The sequence below is a fragment of the Oculina patagonica genome, chromosome 11 (genome assembly GCF_052425735.1).
Source record: "Oculina patagonica isolate OP01 chromosome 11, crgOcupat, whole genome shotgun sequence".
Classification (NCBI taxonomy): Eukaryota; Metazoa; Cnidaria; class Anthozoa; order Scleractinia; family Oculinidae; genus Oculina; species Oculina patagonica.
The window spans coordinates 11,868,399-11,888,763 of record NC_135768.1 but is presented as its reverse complement, the minus strand read 5'-3'; the positions used below and the strand labels follow the sequence as shown (position 1 = coordinate 11,888,763).

Below are 20,365 nucleotides of genomic sequence, written 5' to 3'. Positions count from 1 at the left end.
GAGTAAATCAAGAATTAAGTTTTTGGTATTTTCTTATAATTTCTTACAATCGGCAGTCGATATATTTTAACAAATTAAAGCAAAAAGTCTTTCGCTTTTAGTTAATGGTCTTTGATGGTGTAAGTATTTATATTTCAGTGAGAGAAAATGTGCTCAAATAATACGAAACAATTTTAAGGCGCCTATTTTATATTAAAACGGTGTTTTTCTGAAAAGTTCATTCTTGATTTACTTGAAAACGCTCTTACAGATTTTTCTAAAATTTCGTCAACAGTTAGTCAATCTACTAAACTTTAACATATCAAAAAATAAACACCAAGTGTCAGTCTAGATTTCGAGAAAATCAAGCTTGTTTGAGAACAAAAGAAAACGTCAATCGTTGCTATGGTAACCGCTGTGACTAAGTGACGGGTAAAAAATTAAAATTTGGTCACATTTGATCATTATGGTGTATTTTGGCAAAAATCGAACATTGGCTTCCTAGGTAATTTTAATTTTCAAAACAACCACCCTTAGTCTAAAAAAACTACATCGAGCCTCCTTAAAGGAGGCTGCATATCTCCTGGTGTATACATCAAATAAAGTTAAGTCAACGAGATTTAACTAAAAAACACATTTTGTGAGGAAATATGCTTAACCAGTTTTGTATAAATTGAGACTAAATAGAAGATTTATATTTTAGATATGAGATTCAACGATCAACAGAAATTGGAAATTTCTAATCAAAATAAACGTGCTTTTGTAAGCATCCATTATATACAAGTTATTCAGTCATTTATTTTGCTATAGCGGCTTGGCCACTTCCTTGCAATACATGAATTGATATGAAACGGGTTCTGATGTCCAATTTGTATATATCGCGGAGTAAATGGTCACCGGAAAACAACCCGTGAATGTACTCTCTTGTTTGCGAAAAAACATCAAATGCCTAATTATAATAGTTATAGAAAAATGTTTTGGTCGAAACCTTTTTAATTGCATTACTTGTGTGGCCATAAATTTGAAAATGTTATAACTAAACGGAATTTGAGAGGACTGGTATTAGTACAATGCATCATGGGTCATTCAAGTGGAGCCCAATCTACCAGCCACGCGCGCGGTAAAACTGTTTTGTGTGCGTCTTTGTCGTGGCTGGTAAAATCTTATTTTATTCAATCGGGAGAAGAAATGAATATTTCATACGGAATTCCGACCACAAGTAACGGAAATTCATCGATCACCTACGAAAATCTGCTAATACTGCAGTTGTTCCATGACCTTAGCTACCAGTCCTCACCAAACTATGATCTTGTAAAAATGATTAAAAATTGTAAAGGCAAAACTGCGGATCACCTCGGTATTTTTTTTCTTTTTCTATCAAACGTAAACCAAGAGACTTCATTTGACGTAAAGAAAATTGTACTTAAATCAACTAACTTTCGTTCGTTTGCTTATTATCACTGTCTTGTGCATCTTGGTTGTCTGTCTCTCCCACTGTTTGTGGCTTGAGTTCGTCCTCACCTGCCTGTACTTCGTCTCCACTACCTTGTGCATGACTCGCAGGCTTCTTGTCATTACCTTGTTCATTATTTAGTTCTGTATCCTTACTATTTTGTTCATGTGTTTCTTCATCTGTTTGCCGACTCTTTTCGTTGAGTTGTTCTTCATTTTTCTGTTGCTTTTCTATTTCCTCTTGAGATCCTGATTCACCCTTTCCGCTTTCTTGTTCTTGTGTTTTAGGCAGGTCTTCTTCTTTCTGCTGCAATTGTAAATTATTTTCAGTGTTCCGCTCGTCATTTTTACTAACCGACGGTTCAATGTTTGCCAGTTCTTTCTCACTTGTTTCACTCAGATTTTCCTTTTTCAACTCCTTTACTGTTTCTTTCATTTCTTCTGTCTCTGAAGGACATTCCTTCTTGGTTTCTTCAGCGTTGATTTCCTTGTCCTTGCTTTTGTCAGAACAAACTTCTTCCATTCCTAAGCTTCCTTCCACAAATTCCAGAGCATTGCCCTTAACACTGCTTTCCCCATCACCGCTGGGATCTTGTTTCGCAGACGAATCATCCACAGACATTTTTCCTTCACTTTTTTCCATCATCGATGAAAGGTCTGTATCATTTGCAGTTGATTCATCAACGTCCGAAGTATCTTTAGCAGCGCTGACAGAAGTACTACTTAATTGTGCTGCATCTTGCACTTCATTCCTGCCTCCACTGCTGTCTGCTGAAAGATCTGTATTACTCGCTTCACAAGTGACCGCCGTGTTCTTATCAGCGCCGACAGAAGTACTAGGCAGTCGAGACGAATCTTGTAGTTCATTGGTTACCTCACTTTTGTCCATTACCATTGGGCGATCTGTATTACAGGTACTCGACGACCCTTCACAAGTGTCCAGAGTAGTTTCAACAACGCCATTGAATTCACGGGTTGCGTTTGATGAATCTTTTAGCTCAGAGCTTTCCTGATCTGTCTTAATGTTTTCATTGTACATGTTCACCACTGAGAGATCCGTCTTACTCGTCGACTCTTCGTATGGGTGCGGAGTATCTTTAACAACACTAGTTGAATCAACGTTCAAGTTTGACGCATCAATAAGCTCAGAGCTTTCCTTTTCTGTCCTATTGTTTTTATTTTCTCCATTCTGGGCGTCAAGCCCATCTGCCGCGGATCCTTGAGAATTTTTTCTTTCAGTCAAGTCATCTTCCTCAGCCTTTTCAAATTCACTGTCGCTGTCAGAGCTTTCCTCGTCAGAAATTTCTCCCAAAAAGCTCACTTCGTCGGGTTTCCGCTGACCACTGCCATTAAGTGACGTCATCGAAGGCGAGGCGTTGACATCATTTAACTGGTCAGCTGATGCCGCCTTTGATTTCTTAAACGCAATGGCAGTTTTTTCTGTAGATGGAATCACAAGTTAACATCAATTCTCAGTAAATGTAGCTGGTCTACTAAGGGACCACCTGTAAGCCAAGATGTAAACCCACCTCACATTGACCCACAACATAAATATAACGGTTGTTTTCACACGACTTTACCATACCATGTAGATACGATAGGCTATGAACTAGCTAATAACTCTGCAAATAGCATGACAAAATTGTTAATTTTTAAAAGTAGCTCGCACCTTCTCGCAGTGTAGCTCTAAACATTGAAGACGGCGAGGAGGTTACACTGTGATCGTTCTTTTTTTTTTTTGCAGCGGGAGAAAACAGAACACTTGATCGCAGGTTACGAGGAGGTGAGAAGAGGGAATCAAAGAATGTCATCTGAGCTTGTTAATTAAAATATTTGTCATAAAACAGTACACGTTGTTTCACGGCCACTGTGTCGTTCTTAGTTGACCCATGACAAATTGTCTCTGAGAAGACAAGGGAGGAGTCACCTAACACGAGTTGTGACTGGTCAGGTGATCTTACCTAACTGGATAAACTGGTTTGCGTAAAAGAGAATCGCACGGTAACAGAATTCATACTGTTCCTGAAAAGAAAAGAGAAAAGAAAACCACTAAGTATTAAGTCTAATGAAAGAAAAACAAGCAGGTACAATGAAGTTAAATTAAGTCTATGTTCTTGGACACGATCAAGATACCTTTTTCTGTACTGTAAACTTGCGGTGCTTCCTGAACGTTCTCACAAGTTTAGGAATGTTCACTAAAATAAAAGCATATCACAACATGATCATCTGAAGAGTCTGTGACAAAAACAGGCAACGCAACGGTGACACAAAATACAAACACACACAAACGTGACTCTGATAATGTAGCAAAACAGTAGCTGGTAATATCCAGTGTAATTCTACACCTACCAATATTCCCGGTACCGGTAAGTTCACGGATTGCAGTGTAAATAATACAGAAGGTTCCTGCACGACCAACGCCCGCACTGGAACAAAGCACATGAGAATTATCACATCATACAAACCAGGAAAAACTGGAAACTAGTTTGAAAATCTTGAACATGGATACTTAAGTACTCAAACACCTGATTGACTAAAGCATGCTTTGCGGTAATTTGAAACAAACAAGTAAAACAAATTCAGAAAGAAAAAACACGAAAGGAAGAATTAATTTAGAAATTCACTTTACCGCATCACAGCTCTTTTCTCCTTTTTTTATCCAGATTAAGCTTGATGCTATATTCCTTTTTGGTATTTTTCCCAATAAAGTGCTACAATTTTTTTTTTTGTATTTTACGAAAAGAACGTCCAATATTCCAAGGGCCCTCCTTAGAGGACCATACACACGCTTACCTGCAGTGCACCACAAGGGGCCTCTGAGCGTCAGGGTCCTTTTCCTTGTGGTGATTTCGCACCTCTGACAAAAACGTCAGAAGGTCGGAAGGCGAATGAGGAACTCCACTAAAAGGAAAATAAACAGAGATTTTGAGTCACGAGGTGAGAATCTATTAAGTTACGTGTTTTATAACCAATAGATCACGTGACTTACTGATCAGGCCAACCAATGAACTGTAAGTGTGACACAACAAGCACTTCATCACTCTAAAATGACAAAAAATAAAAAATGCATCACTTCATTTTAAGAACGTGGTTGAATCCATTTGCCGGGAGTGTATCAACGCATGAAAAATCAAACAATGCTTTATACAATAGTTCTCCGCCCTTCTGATTGGTTGCAATCAACATGGGATTGAATTAACAAGCATACATAACAAAGAACAAACAAAACGAGGTCTTTGTTTCTGTTTCCCAAACTGGAGACCAACTTACTTAGGTCACAAATCATCGACCTTCGAGTATAGAATATTCAGTTGTAAATGACTATCGTTTGCTTTTGTTTCAAAGTAAAGTTTGGTTCAGACGTTTTCATTTATCAATAAGTTAAATGAGTTAATGTTTGATTTGCAAGAAAAAGAACTTGTAAAAAATATTTATGAAAGTTTTAAACCTGGCCTTGTTTTGAACAAGAGGCAAAAGACCACTCGGAAATGAGCCATAACTCTAATTAACCCTTTTCTCGTTTTTATTTTTATTTTTTTCACCTCTGCATGCTGCACGTGCATGATGCGCTCGATCCAGGACTGACAGTGAGTCAAGCTTCTCATGTGAACCCTGATTTCTCCATAAACAACCGTGTGTCCCTCGTCTATGGGCCAGTACTGATGGCACTTAAGCTGAAACATAACACAGCACATATTAATAATGATCCTTTGACTCGGCCAATACTTTGTCTTTCTGCTGTGCTCAACTCAGCTTCAGTAAGGTTCAAGATCAGAAGCAACACTAGCACACTACAATTACAACTCTAAATCTGCTCAAGGATGGATAACGGATGATAACAAACTCACTGACGTTTCCCTGATAAAATAAAATTCTTGAAGTTTAGGGAAAAGTAAGAAAAATTATATTTTGAATCGGGGAAATTGACATTTTGAAGAAGAGCCAGGTAAAATCAGGAAAAAACTGTTGTTTTAATACCACTGATGGCTGGGAGAAACATTTCAGGTCAATGGGGTCTCAGCGCTGCGTTTTCAGCCGAAGCACAGGCTGGATGCCGCCACTATATCTGACATTTTGTATTAACTTGGTCAGGGAATTTTTTTTTTCATGACCATCTCTCGATCCGTGACAACCCTGTGATAATCACGTGTTAAGCATGCACACAACGGCGCTTGTTCTATCACAACAAAGAGCAATCGACTGTTTAGCTGCACATGTCTGTGTCATCAAGTTAATAGCAAGATATGTAAAAGAGAAAAAGATGAAACTTAGGTTTTTGCTAACACCACAGCTAGGGAGTGGTACGAGTTTCAATCGTCTTCATATATGGTTTCTTTCTATTTTTACTGCACTTACGCGATTTCCTTCTACTTCCTTAGTAAGCATCACAATCACTGGAGATTTTCGTTCCCAGACCATCAACCAAAAGTCACCCAAGGTAGCAGCGATGGGGCCCTGGGTAAGAATGTAATCTGGAGATAGGGGTGTCACGTTCTGTAAAGAGAAACAGAATAATTGGTAAGCATCATATATTACGGATCCCTCACTGTTCCAGTACGATTTCTTCGGGTAATCCAATATCTAATGGCACATGATGGATATGCAACAGCAATGTTCAACTCCGCGGATTCTAACACCTTAAAGTGGTTCTCGTTCTCCAAAAACTCAAGAGTGTCAATATTTTTACACTGCTAGTTCACAGAAGATGGCTTTGGAAATGTTGCAAAAATTAAGGCTTACTATCGGATGAAGTCTGCAAAATTGCAGGTTTTTCCTACTGTTCTCAAACTATTTTATTACTTTTCTAGACTTATAGGGATGTGTGAAATTCGGCCGGGTCAAGAAATTAGAGTAGCTGGCCCAGATACCCTTTTGACTATATAAACACAGAATAATTAATATTCCCGACAGTTAATGGAAAAGCACTTCACAGTACAAAAACAATCCTGCAAGAGAGTCTTTTGCGATACCTTGATAATGTTAGCATTGATGTAGTCTCCGCCTTCCTTAGTATTAAGCGTCACTCTTGTGTGGTCCCCTATAAAAAGAAAAAAAAATGCTTTTAAATTTTATGAAAATGTTTAAGTAGAGGGCAAAACTGCATGCACTTGTTCCGCGGGCTCTCTGAGGACGCCAAGTTGTCAAAGAAAAATAGAAGACACTGTGTTAAAATAAGTCCTCCTTTAACAGAAACTACAAAAATCTATCTCAGATAAACTAGCGTCGTGTGAACAGTTGACAAGTGCTGTTTTTCCCAAAGAAATCATGGTTCTTATTGTCCAATCAGAACTAGCCAGTGAACTCCAAAAGGTTGTAACGTCAGCGTGACGTTATCAGTATACGTCATGTTGCCTAGCAACATTCCATGCAGCCAAATTGAAAAACAGCGGGCTCACTCATAGTTTTAACAGAAAAATGACCTTGTTCCCTCGACAAAGTAACACTACATTCTAAAATGAGATCAAAAGGTAATGAAAGCATGCAGTAGCTGAGGTATAAGAGTTGTTTCAACGCTCATTGACTATCACCAGTGCACGGGGAAAGCAAATGGATTATAGGGGAGTGGTGGTATCATCTACTTGGCAAATAACACAACAGATTCCGTTTATAAAAATTTGAGCAGTTCAGTTTCAAAGAGAGTACACAAGAGTCGAAGAGAGTTTCTGACAGTTGGAGATCAATGAAGAGCAAGATATTGAAGTCTCGCTAGAACATGACTTAATAAAGAAATTTGATTTGATAGTTACAAGGCGAGATGTCTCTGTATCTGTTCTTGGATGGATTGAGAATGGCTGCTTGAGTGGAGAAAATGGCAGAATCACTTTCCTGCATCCTTTCTAGTACCTATACACAAAGAGAGGAAAGAGAAAATGATCAACAAAGAAGTATAACTGTTTTGGCACAAAGCAGAACTGTTTGATTCAAATATTGCAAGAATAATCATGAAAACAAGGTCCTAGTTGTTCGAAGTCCAGTCTGAATATAAGATGGGAGGGATGAAGCAAATTATTGTATTTTTTTCAACTTAAAGACTATCTATCACCTACCTTCCACTCATGAATGAATCCATTGTAGGGCGCATTTTCTCGTTTCTGCTCCAAGCTCACGACCAGAGCATCAAACGTCTCCACAGTGTGTGACAACTTCTGAATATACTCTTCCTCACTCAGACACTGGTTGTTCTCGTCTTGACCAATGCTGGACTGCTGTGTCTCGTAGTAATGGCCACACTGCCGGTGTAAAGAGGGTTTGTTTGGGTCTACAACTGTCTTTGTATCAGGAGGCTTTAGAGGCAGCTGACCCAGTTCTGGCATTTTTCCTGGCTCGTACAAGTATTTTGTCTTGGGAGGAAGAGGAGGCACAGAATTCTTTTGAAGTTCTTTGATCTTTTGGATTTGTTCTTCGACTTCTCGAAGCCTGCGTTTCTCTTTTTCCTTCTCTTTTTCCTCCTCTGCAGAATGTTCTGTTTCTTGAGGTTTTATTTCTGGTTTACTATCATTTGAAGATGACAAGTCAGTAGCAGTTTTTGCTTCTACTTTCTGTTCTATGCTACTGGAAGACTCATTCTCTGTTTTGGCTTCTATTTCCTGAGATACACTTCCCTTTTCTGTCGAGCTATTTTTCGTTTCTTTCCACTTCTGTTGTGATTAAAGCACTGTTAATGCCACCCCCAGATTCCTTCTTTTCTTCTGCACTTTCATCTCCAACTAGCTCTTTTCCCGAGTTTTCTTGAGCACCAGGCTCAAAATGGCCAGCTGGCTTAGAGTCACTAGCATTTCCATGAGCATGTTTGCCTTTCTCGGAGATTTCAGTAATCTGTTTTTTGGCCAAGTCACTGAAGACTTGCTCCATGTCAAGTTTGCCATGGGTTTGATCTGAAAAGCCACTACCCCAAGAGGCGCTAAAACCGCTAGAACTTTGAGGTGATGCCGAACTGGGGTCTTTTTCATCCTTTTTGATAGGATCCTGATGATCTTCCTTTACATGATCCTTGTCATGGCGTTCCTCGTGGCTCTCATGTTCCTTCAGCTTCTGCTCCATCTCAGCCAACTTTGACTGTTGCTGCAGCACCTGCTGGAACAGCTGAGCAAGGTGACCCTGATCTGAGTCATGCTGCTGTTGTTGCTGCTGATGCCTCAGCAACTCCTGCTGTTGTAAAATAAGCTGTTGTTGCTGAAGAAGCATCTGCGTCTGAAGCTGCTGCATCTGCTGTTGTTGATTGAGCTGTGCTTGAGCTACAGATACTGAGTAACTTGTTGCATATGCAGACGATGGCACGCTTGTTGGGCTAGGTCTAACACCTTGAACCAGAGGAGGTGCTGATGGAGTAGACCCTTGACTAAAGGTGTATGGTTGGTTGGCTGATGGGGACGGTGGGGGTTCATTGACACCCCCACTGTAGGGAGGATAGGAGGACACTCGACCTCTTCTTTGTCCTGGGTATTGACTTTGGTTGCTATTATCAGATGAATCCTGTCGAGAAATGCCTGGTGGATAAATTGCCTGTTCTCTACGAGGATGTTCTTGTGGAGGTTGTTGGGCTGTTAGCGTTGGTGACCATCCCTGATCTACCGGTGTCTGCTTGTAAGGCTGTGATTGCTGAGGACTTTGCTTTCCTCCAAAACCTTGTTGTTGTTGTTGTTGTTTAACATCTTGACTTGGAAATGACTGGCTACTCAACGGAGCTCCAGCAGAAGGTAAAGGTTGTGATGCTTGAGGGTAAGGCCAACTCGTTGATGAAGATGGAAAAGTGCTTTGTTGATGAGGAAAACCTCGGACCTTGTAGACCAGATTGTTGAGATGGAAAACCTTCTTTAGGTGGCTGTGAACGCTGTTTGTCTCCTTGAAAGGGGTAATCTGGTTGAACTGACTTGCTACTGGGCTGCAATGGCTGTTGTCCAGGACTGTAGCCCGTATATGATTGTTGAGGAGAATAGCCTGGCCTGGGTGGCTTTGGAGGAGGGTTAGCCATTTGTTGTTCCCAAGGTGCTCCCGACAACTGACTAATCTGAGATTGACCTTGGGGAGGAATTTCGGGCACCTTACCAACATGCTGGGGCTTCAATGGCCCTTGGGACATTTGTAAATTCTGCGATGTTTGTCCTGGTTGAGGTGACTGCTGCGGATGAAGATCTTTTGAAATCTGTTGGTCCTGCAGGGGTTGTCTAGACTGATGGGTCTGCAAATACTGTGGTTGTTGCTGAGGCTTCTGGAGTTGCAGAGGTTGTAACGGCTGCTGGAAATTCTGTTGAGGCTGCAATGGTTGTGGCAATTGCTGGGACTGGCCTTTCGGTGGAAGAGGTGATTGGAACTGATGTGGCTGTTGTATGGGTGCATTGAGCTGTTGAATTTGTTGTTGGGGGAACTGCTGCTGTGGTGGCTGTTTGAACTGTTGCATGGGCTGTTGAAATTGCTGTGGAGGCTGTGATGGTTGTTGGAGCTGCTGTTGTTGTGGTTGCTGTTGGAACTGTGAAGGATGTTTGGATGTCGGAGGTGGTTGAGGCTGCAATGGGTGCTGAATTTGTGACTGTCCTCCTGGTGACAATTTCCTGGGCTGAAAGGGCTGTTGAAGTTGTTGTTGGCTGGGTATAGGCTGTTGGTACTGTTGTTGGGTAGGTGGCGGTTGTGGTTGTTGTTGTTGTCTCTGGTACGGCTGCTGTGATTGTTGGAACTGTTGCTGAGGCTGCAGTGGTTGCTGAGGTTGCAACCGTTGCTGGGGTTGCAATGGTTGCTGAGGTTGCAATGGTTGCAACGGTTGTTGAGGCTGCAGTTGTTGCTGGGGTTGCAACAATTGCTGAGGTTGCAATGGTTGCTGGGGTTGCAACGGTTGTTGAGGCTGCAGTTGTTGCTGGGGTTGCAACGGTTGCTGAGGCTGCAGTTGTTGCTGGGGTTGCAACGGTTGCTGAGGCTGCAAGGTTGTTGAGGTTGCAACGGTTGCTGGGGTTGCAAAGGTTGTTGTGGATGCAGAGGGTGTTGAGCAAACTTAGGAAACTGGAATGGTTGGCTTTGCCAGACTCGTGGAGGCTGCTGACTAGGTACAGACTGAGGAGTTTGTGACATTGGACTTGATGGAATTGGCTGTGGGTACCTCTGGGGTGACCCAGCCTGACCAGGATGCTGAGGTTGGGATGTCGGAAGTGGTCCTCTTGGAGACTGAAACTGTTGTTGAGGAGTAAATGTCTGTGGCAAACGACCACCAGTTTGTTGTTGTGATGTTGCAGGATGCTGTCCACGTGGCCAGTCTTGTTGAGGTTGAATTGGTGGCTGCTGTGTTCTACTTAATTGTGATCCAGGAATAAATTTAGCTTGATCATATGATGGTAATCCTTGAACACCATCAGGGCCTGGCACCTGACCAGCAGCAAAGGGTGGACGAGGTTGCTGACCAAGCGGTGGTGTCACTTGGACAGGACCTCCTGAAAGGCCAGGCTGAAATCCTGGTTGACTTCCCTGTGGTAAGGAAGGTCCGACAGGTACAGGGTATGACATCCTTGGTGTAGAATGAATTAGGTGCTCAGCAGGTAAAGGGCCTCTAGGACCCACTTGAGAGAATGGAACTGCGGGTCTGGGTTGCATGGAAGGACGCACAGGAGGTCCAGTCACTTGAGAAGCTGGTGGTTGAGGGACCCTTTGATCCGGAAAGATGTATCGAGGTCCAGAATCAGGAAAGGTCTGTGGCGGAACACCAGAGGCAGGTTGGGGAGTCTGTACTCTTGGGTCACCTGGTGGGGCAGGTGCCCTGCTAGGACCTCCTGGTGCTCCAGACGGGTAGAACCTTCCATCAGTTGAATGTGGAGGAGTTGGTCCCGGAAATGTACCTGGTGGGAGTACTCCACCGGGGATTCTTGGATGGAAAGGAACTCCTTGTGGCATAACATTGGGATTTCCAGGTCTTACGCCAGGGTTAAGTATCATTGGTCCTCCAGGGTACTGGCTGGCTGGGGAACCTGGCACAGAGGAAGCAGGTGGACGAACAAGGTGGTCTGGTTTGGCAGCCTCAGGACGAACAGGCGGTGGTTTGGCTTTCTCTGAAACAACGACAATACATCATTTTATTTACTAAGAGTAATTTCTTGTACCAATGCACAATCAGAAAGTCAAAAGGAAACAATTTTTTGACGTAAGGACTCAAAGAGATTATATGCTTTGTACTAATCAAACGTTTTTGGAAAAGTATCAGTTGGCTCAGCGAAGTAACAAGTCATTTCCTGTGACAACAGGTTGGAGCTAGGTATATCTTTTCTAATTACAGAAACCATCATTGACAAAAAGGTAGTATGACAGATTTATTTAACCTACTCTGACAAAATATAATGCAAAGATAATTAATCAAAATAGTTATGGTATACACATAGCATGTATGTACATGGAGTTGTTTCTTAGGACAAAGGACTTGAAGACAATACTGCACATTAACTAATTGAAGTTCACCTTTGGCCTTTTTCTCTTTTTCCTCGATTTTAGCCATTTCCTTCTTTCGATTTTCGTAAAATACTTTGACCTTCTCTTCTAATTTCAAGACAGTTTTCTCCAGCCCCTGGTAGAACCGCAGTCCACGACTAATCCAAGCAGAAAAATACATGTCAAAACTAATTACAGTGGTGAAGATCCTTGAATTTAAAAATTGCAATCAAACAACACAATCTCATCTGGTAAATAACATTACAGTATAATGTACTAAGCACCATAAACAGTCTTGTGAACAAGAGTCAAGTACGATATCTAAGATCCTTTAAAACATAGCGACTCTCAAGGTATTATCCCATTATCGCACTTGGCAGACTAGGCTGTCTCATGAATTAAAAGGCACAAGACTCTACGCAAGTACAGTTGCATTCTAATAGTTTCCCCCTAAGCTTTCAAGTTACTGGACTGCATAATACATGTTAAAGTATGGTAATTTGTTGTTTTCGTCTCTCGAATACATTAACTAATTACTTATTAATACAAATCACAGCTGAAATCAGTTTCTACCTTAGTTTTTCTTTCAGTTCCAAAAATGTGTCATGGGACAGAACAAATGACTGCACTGCATCATCTCGCCTGCAAGAAGAAAAACACTCACTCAGCAAAGGTAAATTAAATTAATCTCCAAATTTCCTTAACCTATGGACTCAAAAGTGTCCAGATTTGAGAACTAGCTGAGGTCACTGTGTTGTGTTGTTGAGCAATACACTACCTCTCCCATAAAATGTTATAGGTACATGTATTGGAAATTTATCTTTTTGACCAGGGCAACATGACAAAATACGTTTTGGCTTTAGACTAGCCATTCATCAAGTGGTAGTAGCAATACCCTAGTCTCTTTATGTTATATAAATTGGGATACGCTCTGATATTGTCGGTCACTTTTAGTTTGAGTTCCCATATCACAGGAATGTAGACTCTGATGATCTAAGAATGGTCCACTACTTGTACCTTGACCAAAACCTGAATTCTCTAAAGGCAAAATAAAGGAAATGTATGAAACACATGCAACGTAAGAAGCATTCAGTGTTACCTTTGTGCTGTTTCTTTCACTGCCTGTCTTGTGGGTGCATATTTTGCATTTGCTTCAGTCAGTGCCCTGGGAAAATTTTCAAAATGTACTATTAACATGATAGCAGTTCAGTAAAGCAATGTCAAAAGCCTCACAGCAAAGACTGAAGTCCCATTTTGCCATCATAATAGGGTGTATAATAACACATGTTAGTAGAAACTCAGCTGTGTTCTATTGGAAATCCGCGAATCGGATTGGTTCTCCCACTGTTTTCTATTCGCCGATAGAAAACAGTCGCGTGCGTGCGTGCTCTTAGCGTAATTTTCTTTATTTCGTCTTCAAAGTGCACAATATTTAGGTTTTGTGCTGCATCCTTTAGAGTTTCTACTAAAACAATTAGATCTCCCTCGTTTTCTATGAGCGATAGTCAAGAAAACCGGGCTCGTAGTCAATTGTTAAATAGACTCACTTTAAAATCTTAGGCTGAGCATCCAGATTGGCTTGTATCAGAGCACAGGTGCCATCATGCTTCTTTAGCTGCTCTTCAAAGAAAACCTGACAGAGAATCATGTTAAAAACATTTTTATAAAAGATGATCTGATGAGCATTTTCAATAGCATATACAATATGCAAGGATTCTTCAGTTAACTGTTATCAATGGAGAGTTTTTTTCTATGTGATCAACTACTATCAACTACTATTTTGGAATGAATCAGCTTTGCTTGTATAAAACGAGATTTAGGAGGCTCCATGTAGTTTTTTAACCGAGGGTGGTTATTTGGAAAAAAAATAATCTAGGAAGCCAAGTTCGATTTTGCCAAAATACACCATAATGATCAAAATGACCAAATTTTAATTTTTTACCCATCACTTGTCACAAAGTACCATAGCACCATTGACGTTTTCTTTTTTCTCAAACAAGCTTTGTTTTCTCATCTAGATGACTCTTGGTATTCATTAATTAATTTTTTTGATATGTTCAAGTATAGTGATGCTCCTGTACACAAATTAGAAAAATCTGTAAGAGCATTTTAGAGTAATCAGAATGAAGTTTTTGGTATTTTCTTATAATTTCTATTTTCCTTCTAATTTTCTATTGTGTTGGCAAAATCGAACATTGGCTTCCTAGATAATTTTAATTTTTAAACAACCACCCTTCGGATAAAAACACATCGAGCCTCCTTAAGTTAAATCATCATTAACAGAGTCAGTACCAATCCACTCTCTTTGAGTAATGTTCACCTATGCACCTCAAAACGTTATTATTTGTACCCTGGACAGTCACTTAGATCATGTTTTCATGCCGTGCAATAATAATTACCATCTTGCTCCCTTCTTCCCTTGTTACAAGCTGTTGTGTGATGTCATCGTCTGCCAGCTAAGAGTAATATTAAAGGTAATATACAGTAGTTAACAATGACGTATAAATAAGTGACCTTCATATTGAAGTAAGAGTACGAGATTGAGTACTAGTACGACTTTTCAAACTTTTCAAACCTGGTGCTCATGCTTTTGATCGTCACATTTTACACCAATCTTGTTCCGATAGTCTTCTTTTTTACCGCTCAGCAACAGAAAAATAGTGAGGGATCTGGAGAGTTACCTACGTTGAAATTCGAAAGTCGTACTTGTAGTCCATCTCGTACTCGTACTCCGATCTGAAGGTCCCTGTTAATTTGTTCACAAAAAGTACAACAGACCCAGGACCTTGAAATCCAGGTTCAAAATCTGGCTGGGGACAGACTGTAATGTTAGTAACTGTGTATAAATGGTTATGGGTACCAGAAAATTGATGGCCAACAGGAGAAAATATTGGAGCACAAACTGCGATGGACACGCAACTGTATCCAGTAGGAAAATGTAATACACACATTACGTTAGCTTCAAGTAACTGATTCCTAAAGTTAAAAAACTGGCCTGAAAACCTCTACTTACTTCATTTGCACATCTAGACAAGCTGTACTGAATGCTTTATTATTTTTAAGTCCCTAGTAGGAGGTTTACCTGCTTCCTTAAGTCTGCCTCAAGTTGTTTCCTCTGAGATTTCATTTGGTCCACCTTAGACTGGAATCACAAAATATAATTTACAAATAAATAACAGACTTTTCAGTGATGTGCATACTGACAAATAAATAATGCTCTTAGGTGAAGTTAAACATCATCAACTAAAAGGTACAAACTATTCGATCTATAATCATTTTAACTTAACACTGGGGTTTATAGATGATAATAATGATAATTACAAAATGCAAAGATGATAAAGAGAAATCACTCAAAACTTACAATGAGATCTCTAAGACGCTGAACTGCTCCATCATCAATGGGAGCTGAAACAAAGTAATATGCATTTATTTTATTAATAGACTAAATACATATACCATGTACATACAATAATAGCTTACACATGCCAAAAAGTGCAATGAGATGATGACTTCATTCTTTGACAGCATGTGTGCCTTTCTGTACCTGCCCTATTCCTAGGTAGTCCCTACCTCTTGGTGCTTTTCTTTTGCAAAATCAAACATTTTTTCCCTATTTCTTCTAAAGCTTGTCCGCTTGGGAATCCTACATCCTGCCCTGTTTATCCCCATCTCCCACAGAGTATCTGTCCTACAGATCTACTCCTGGGTCCCATTTACAGCTTTCAGTTGTCACTTAATAGACAACCACTAAAACGCATGCTGAAGCCTATTAGAAAACATGGATCAAAAAATTTGTTTGTCCAAGCGATCACACACAACAAAACAAGGAGCTTTGGAGCTATTGATGAGCTTACTGTCTATGATGTTTAGAGATGGTAAAGCAGCTATCAGTCCTTCTGAGGGTCCTATTAATAAATCCAAGTTATGTTTGTGCTCTTTGAACACCTTCAACAGCTCGGTGTTTGTCTGTGTCTAGGAGAAATACATCAGCAGTTAACTACATAGTAACCAGGGCAAACAGACAGTAGGTTCCTTTAATAAAGGACGTAAGTAAAATATTCATTTGTTAATTATTATGATTACAGAGTTATGTCAACATCTATACTGCATTCATTCTATATATCTACCATAAATGATCTAATAAATGCCCACTTAGTTAGAGTTTATAAAGTGAAATAAACACCTCTCTCAAACAAATGTCTCCTATCTATTTGAACACCCCCTTCTAGGGCCCCCAAAATTTAATAGATGCCCCGGGCGTTAATTACACTGTAGATCATTTACATCGTATACAAATTCTTCAAAGGGCAGCACTAATACTTGTGCATTTTATACTCCCAAAACCTGAGTGTTTTGTGATAATGATAATAGTAATAATAATAATTAATACCCCCACCCCCCTGTAATTAAATAACTGAAAATTAAAGGTTCACTTAAAAGTGCTTTTGACTTACTGCCTTTTTGTGTGATTCCTGGCATTGCTCAAGATCTCTCTCAAACTCCTTCCTCTCTGGGGGTGGGGTCATTGGGCCAGCAAGTTCCTGTGAAAACAAGTCATTCACAGCTGTTCTTCTTTCTGCTTATTAATATTATATAAAAAATAACATTTATATTTAATCAGTTTATTACAAATCAAACCAACCCCTAGCTCCTTTTCTTTTTGTTTGTCTTCCTCCAGCATTTTAGCAAGAGATGTTAACATATCTTCCACCTTGGATCCAACTTTTGTCAGTTCTACAAATCAAAAAGACAAACTTATTAAATAGATTTAGCCAAGCCTAAAAGCGGAGCTCCCCAGTAATTCACTTTGCCTTTGTTTAAATATCTGAAGTCACTAACCATTGAGAGTAAAAAAATTTGGACTCAGCCTGCAATCCAACAGAAAACCATTTTCCAGTCAGCAGTCAACTTTTAAAAAACACTTCTCCTTGAGAGTTATACACCTGTCCTGAGCCCACAATATGGTCATGTGATACTGGTCAGCGGACACCTGGTATTGAACGCTGTCAATTGTCCATAACATGGATGCCCAGTATCAAAGAGGTTAGGGTTAATCTATTTCTGAAATGGGTGAGGTACATACGGATGGACGTACGTATGGGCCTGCGAGCCATGCCGCTAGCCATGATGAGCATGAAAACTCAAGTTCATGGTTTTCCTATTTCTGTGGATTTTCTATGGTTATGGGGCTCCACTCTGCGGCCCTTTGGGCCGCTGAGGAGCTCCCCTATTAACTTCAACATTATTTGCTAGTTATAATGAATAATGTTAAATAAATATGTAATCAAGGCTGTGAGCATCGTTGCCACAGAACTCTTTGGGAAAGTTTGTATTAATTAAAACCTCTTTGTGTTACCTCTTGACAAAAAAAATTTAAGTCATAATAAAAACACTTATTAATTGTACCTTCTATATTACTTTCAACATCTTTCAAAGAATTTTCCTCCTTTTTAAGAGAATCACCCTTTTGCTTGACAACAGCTACAAAAGAAACAAATAATATATAAATACATTACTACACACACGACAATAGTCTTTCAAAGTAAATAAAATAATAAGGATCAGTGTTGGCATCTAACCTGGAAGGATGTCATATCCTTCAGGTTCCAGTAAATCATCAATGTGTAGATCTCCTAGGGCTTTGCTGGAAGAACAAAAAGTATACAGTCATGTGCTTATACAAAACAAGAAAGAAGTAATTTAAGATGGTTTCCACTGAATATTGAGCAATAAAGGTAATAAGTAGAAACTCAACCGTGTTCTATTGAAAATACACAAATCTGATTGGTTCTCCCACTGTTTTCTATTTGCTCATAGAAAATTCAGGCTCGTAGTCTAATTGTTAAATATAAAATTGTCATAAAGAACTCATAGCAAGGGCACAGTTTAAATACAGTTGAGAAGAACCTATTAAAATTTTAGCTCTCAAGCCGACCCCACACAAGAAAAATAAATTTGAAGCTCTCCACGGTTTAGTTAGAATGGACATTTCATGTCAGTTCAAAACAAAACAACATGGGTTTTAAGCCTTTCTTTTTAAAATTCTTAAGAATGCTTTAGAATTTAATAGCAGGGTCAATTAGAGAAATGAATTACAATCATGATATGTTTCAAACAGTACACAATTTATTGCTCAAACCTCAAGCAGAATCCATCTAAAACTAATTATATAATAACCTGAATTCTACGCGCATTTTAATTGGTTCTTACTTATGATCTATCAGAGTACAGACACATGGATGATGTCACGCGGTGGTGTGACTCGCGCGCGTGATCAGAGTTCATAGTCCAAATCAGAGTTGTCGGCAAAGTTTTTCAAACTTGCGGGGCCACTTGTAACAAAGCAAAAAAGTTCAGCTTAATTACAAATCTTCAGTGAGAAACAATACGCCAAGCATCGTTCACCTTTCGAAGCATTTAACTGGGCGAAACAAGCTTGAAGAAGACAGTGAATTATTCGAGAAATTATCCGAAATCTGTATCAAAGTTTGACACAAACGATGTTGTACAGTTGGACAACGCCACGGAAAACAAACGAATTGCGGTTGAACGCTTCGGTTAATGCTTACAGATTTGAACAACTTTCCAAATCGGAATAAAGGTTAGTTTTTTCATTGACTTTCAATTGACCATTTTTCTGTTTATTCAATCGGATTAACAATGCTTCGTATTAACGAAAAATTAATAGTGAAATCAAAACAACTTAGCTCATCGGTACGGCAGCATTGCTCACACAGAAGTGTGCTGAAGTCTTGTGTTATTATATAAAACAAATAGATTTCATTTTGCCGTGCGTCTGTTCAGTAATAGATCACAGAAGACGTCAAAATGTGGTATGAACATCAGTGACCCACTCGGCTAGCGCCTCGTGGGCCACTTCTCTGTTCATATTAAGCTTTAAGGCCAAACATCACACCTCCTGGCCAAGCAGAAGACACCTAATGTATCCACCCCGATTAATGTTAATGTTTTAGAAAGGGAATTATCCCTACATCCCGATCGTAATTTTGTTACTAGTTTAATTAATGGTTTACGCTATGGCACACATGTCGGCTATACCGGTCCTGAAAAATCCCGGGTATCCCGTAATCTCATTTCCGCTAACCAGCACCCTGAGGTGGTTTCTTCAAATCTTTCTAAGGAGATTAACCTTGGGCGGGTAGCGGGCCCTTTCAACTCCCCACCCCTCCCTAACCTCCAATGTCACCCGGTGGGTGTGGTGCCTAAAAAACATTCCTCTGAATGGCGTACTATCTATCACCTTTCTTATCCCGAGGGCGACAGCATTAACGACCATATCCCCAAGGATCCCTACAGCCTCCAATATGTTCGGGTAGACGATGCTATTCGCATCCTTAAGTCCCTGGGCCCGGGTTCTTTCATGGCAAAAACCGATCTAAAATCAGCATTTCGCCTGATCCCTGTCCACCCCGATCATTGGCACCTGTTAGGCATTTATTGGCAGAGCCAATACTACATCGACTTATACCTCCCCTTTGGGCTTCGCAGTGCTCCGTTTCTCTTTAACCAATTGTCTGAGGGTCTGGAGTGGATCTTAAAACATAACTATGGTTTAAAAAACGTCATTCACATTTTAGATTACTTTTTTATTGCCGAGCCATCCCGGGTACAATGTTTGTCCAGCTTCGCTACCCTATTACGCCTTTTTATGTCGGTTCAAGCCCCCGCTGTCGCGTCCAAGACCCTGGGCCCCTCCCAAGTTCTAGAATTCATGGGTATTGAGCTTGACAGCACTCTTATGGAGGCCCGTCTCCCCGAAGATAAGCTTCTCCGCGCCCGGAAATTGTTAAATTCTTTCGATAGTCGCCGCTCTGTGCGCTTGATTGAGCTCCAATCACTCATTGGAACCCTTCAATTCGCCTGCAAAGCGGTTGTCCCAGGGCGAACTTTCTTGCAACGTATAATAGATCTTACTAGGGGTGTGCACAACCGTTTTCATCATATTCGTCTAACAAGGAATTCTTCAAGGACCTTATTATGTGGAAAGCCTTCCTTGCGGGATGGAATGGTCGCTCTTTTTTCTTAGACTCCACAGTCACCCCGTCCCCAGACATGAACTTATATACCGATGCTTCGGGTACTGTTGGCTTTGGGGGATATTTCAATGGGAAATGGTTCCAAGGAAAGTGGCTCCCCCATATGCAACTTAACAAGGACCGGGGCATAAGCATCGAATGGCAGGAACTTTTCCCCATAGTCGTGGCATGCGCGATATGGTTCCCATATTTTTCCGGGAAGCGGATTCAGTTCTGGTGCGACAACGAATCAGTCGTTGCCATTTTGAACTCGGGTCGCTCCAAAGCCCCCCGGATCATGGACCTTCTTCGGTTCCTTGTCCTTATATCTATGAAGCACAACTTCTATGTCAGGGCCCGCCATGTCCCAGGGGTCTCCAATGAGATTGCTGATGCTCTCTCACGTTTTCAGGTCTCTCGTTTCCGGGCAGCAGCTCCAACAGCCGAGCACACCCCCTGCACCATCCCGCCTTCGCTCATGACCCTTTAAAAGACGA

At 40.5% G+C, this 20,365-nt stretch overlaps 1 protein-coding gene and 1 pseudogene across 1 annotated transcript in view; one reads left to right on the top strand and one right to left on the bottom strand.

Annotated features, from left to right (window-relative positions):
* Positions 1–541: 541 nt before the first annotated feature.
* LOC144630432 (uncharacterized) overlaps positions 542–20,365 on the bottom strand; it is a 48,471-nt gene continuing 28,647 nt past the window's right edge. The window contains exons 18-43 of the mRNA XM_078488803.1: positions 17,412–17,476; positions 17,239–17,313; positions 16,475–16,566; positions 16,287–16,373; positions 15,687–15,804; positions 15,194–15,237; positions 14,915–14,974; positions 14,232–14,288; positions 13,380–13,465; positions 12,932–12,997; positions 12,406–12,474; positions 11,863–11,990; positions 10,347–11,459; positions 9,241–10,293; positions 8,068–9,203; positions 7,479–8,033; positions 7,179–7,275; positions 6,402–6,469; positions 5,788–5,925; positions 4,974–5,105; positions 4,421–4,473; positions 4,225–4,332; positions 3,781–3,857; positions 3,565–3,626; positions 3,393–3,453; positions 542–2,871 (exon numbers count right to left, since the gene is read on the bottom strand). Coding sequence (XP_078344929.1) covers positions 1,412–2,871; positions 3,393–3,453; positions 3,565–3,626; positions 3,781–3,857; positions 4,225–4,332; positions 4,421–4,473; positions 4,974–5,105; positions 5,788–5,925; positions 6,402–6,469; positions 7,179–7,275; positions 7,479–8,033; positions 8,068–9,203; positions 9,241–10,293; positions 10,347–11,459; positions 11,863–11,990; positions 12,406–12,474; positions 12,932–12,997; positions 13,380–13,465; positions 14,232–14,288; positions 14,915–14,974; positions 15,194–15,237; positions 15,687–15,804; positions 16,287–16,373; positions 16,475–16,566; positions 17,239–17,313; positions 17,412–17,476 — 7,060 coding nt within the window. The 3' untranslated portion in view covers positions 542–1,411. The remainder of the gene's footprint in view (positions 2,872–3,392; positions 3,454–3,564; positions 3,627–3,780; positions 3,858–4,224; positions 4,333–4,420; positions 4,474–4,973; positions 5,106–5,787; positions 5,926–6,401; positions 6,470–7,178; positions 7,276–7,478; positions 8,034–8,067; positions 9,204–9,240; positions 10,294–10,346; positions 11,460–11,862; positions 11,991–12,405; positions 12,475–12,931; positions 12,998–13,379; positions 13,466–14,231; positions 14,289–14,914; positions 14,975–15,193; positions 15,238–15,686; positions 15,805–16,286; positions 16,374–16,474; positions 16,567–17,238; positions 17,314–17,411; positions 17,477–20,365) is intronic.
* Positions 18,767–20,358, top strand: LOC144629943 (uncharacterized; annotated as a pseudogene).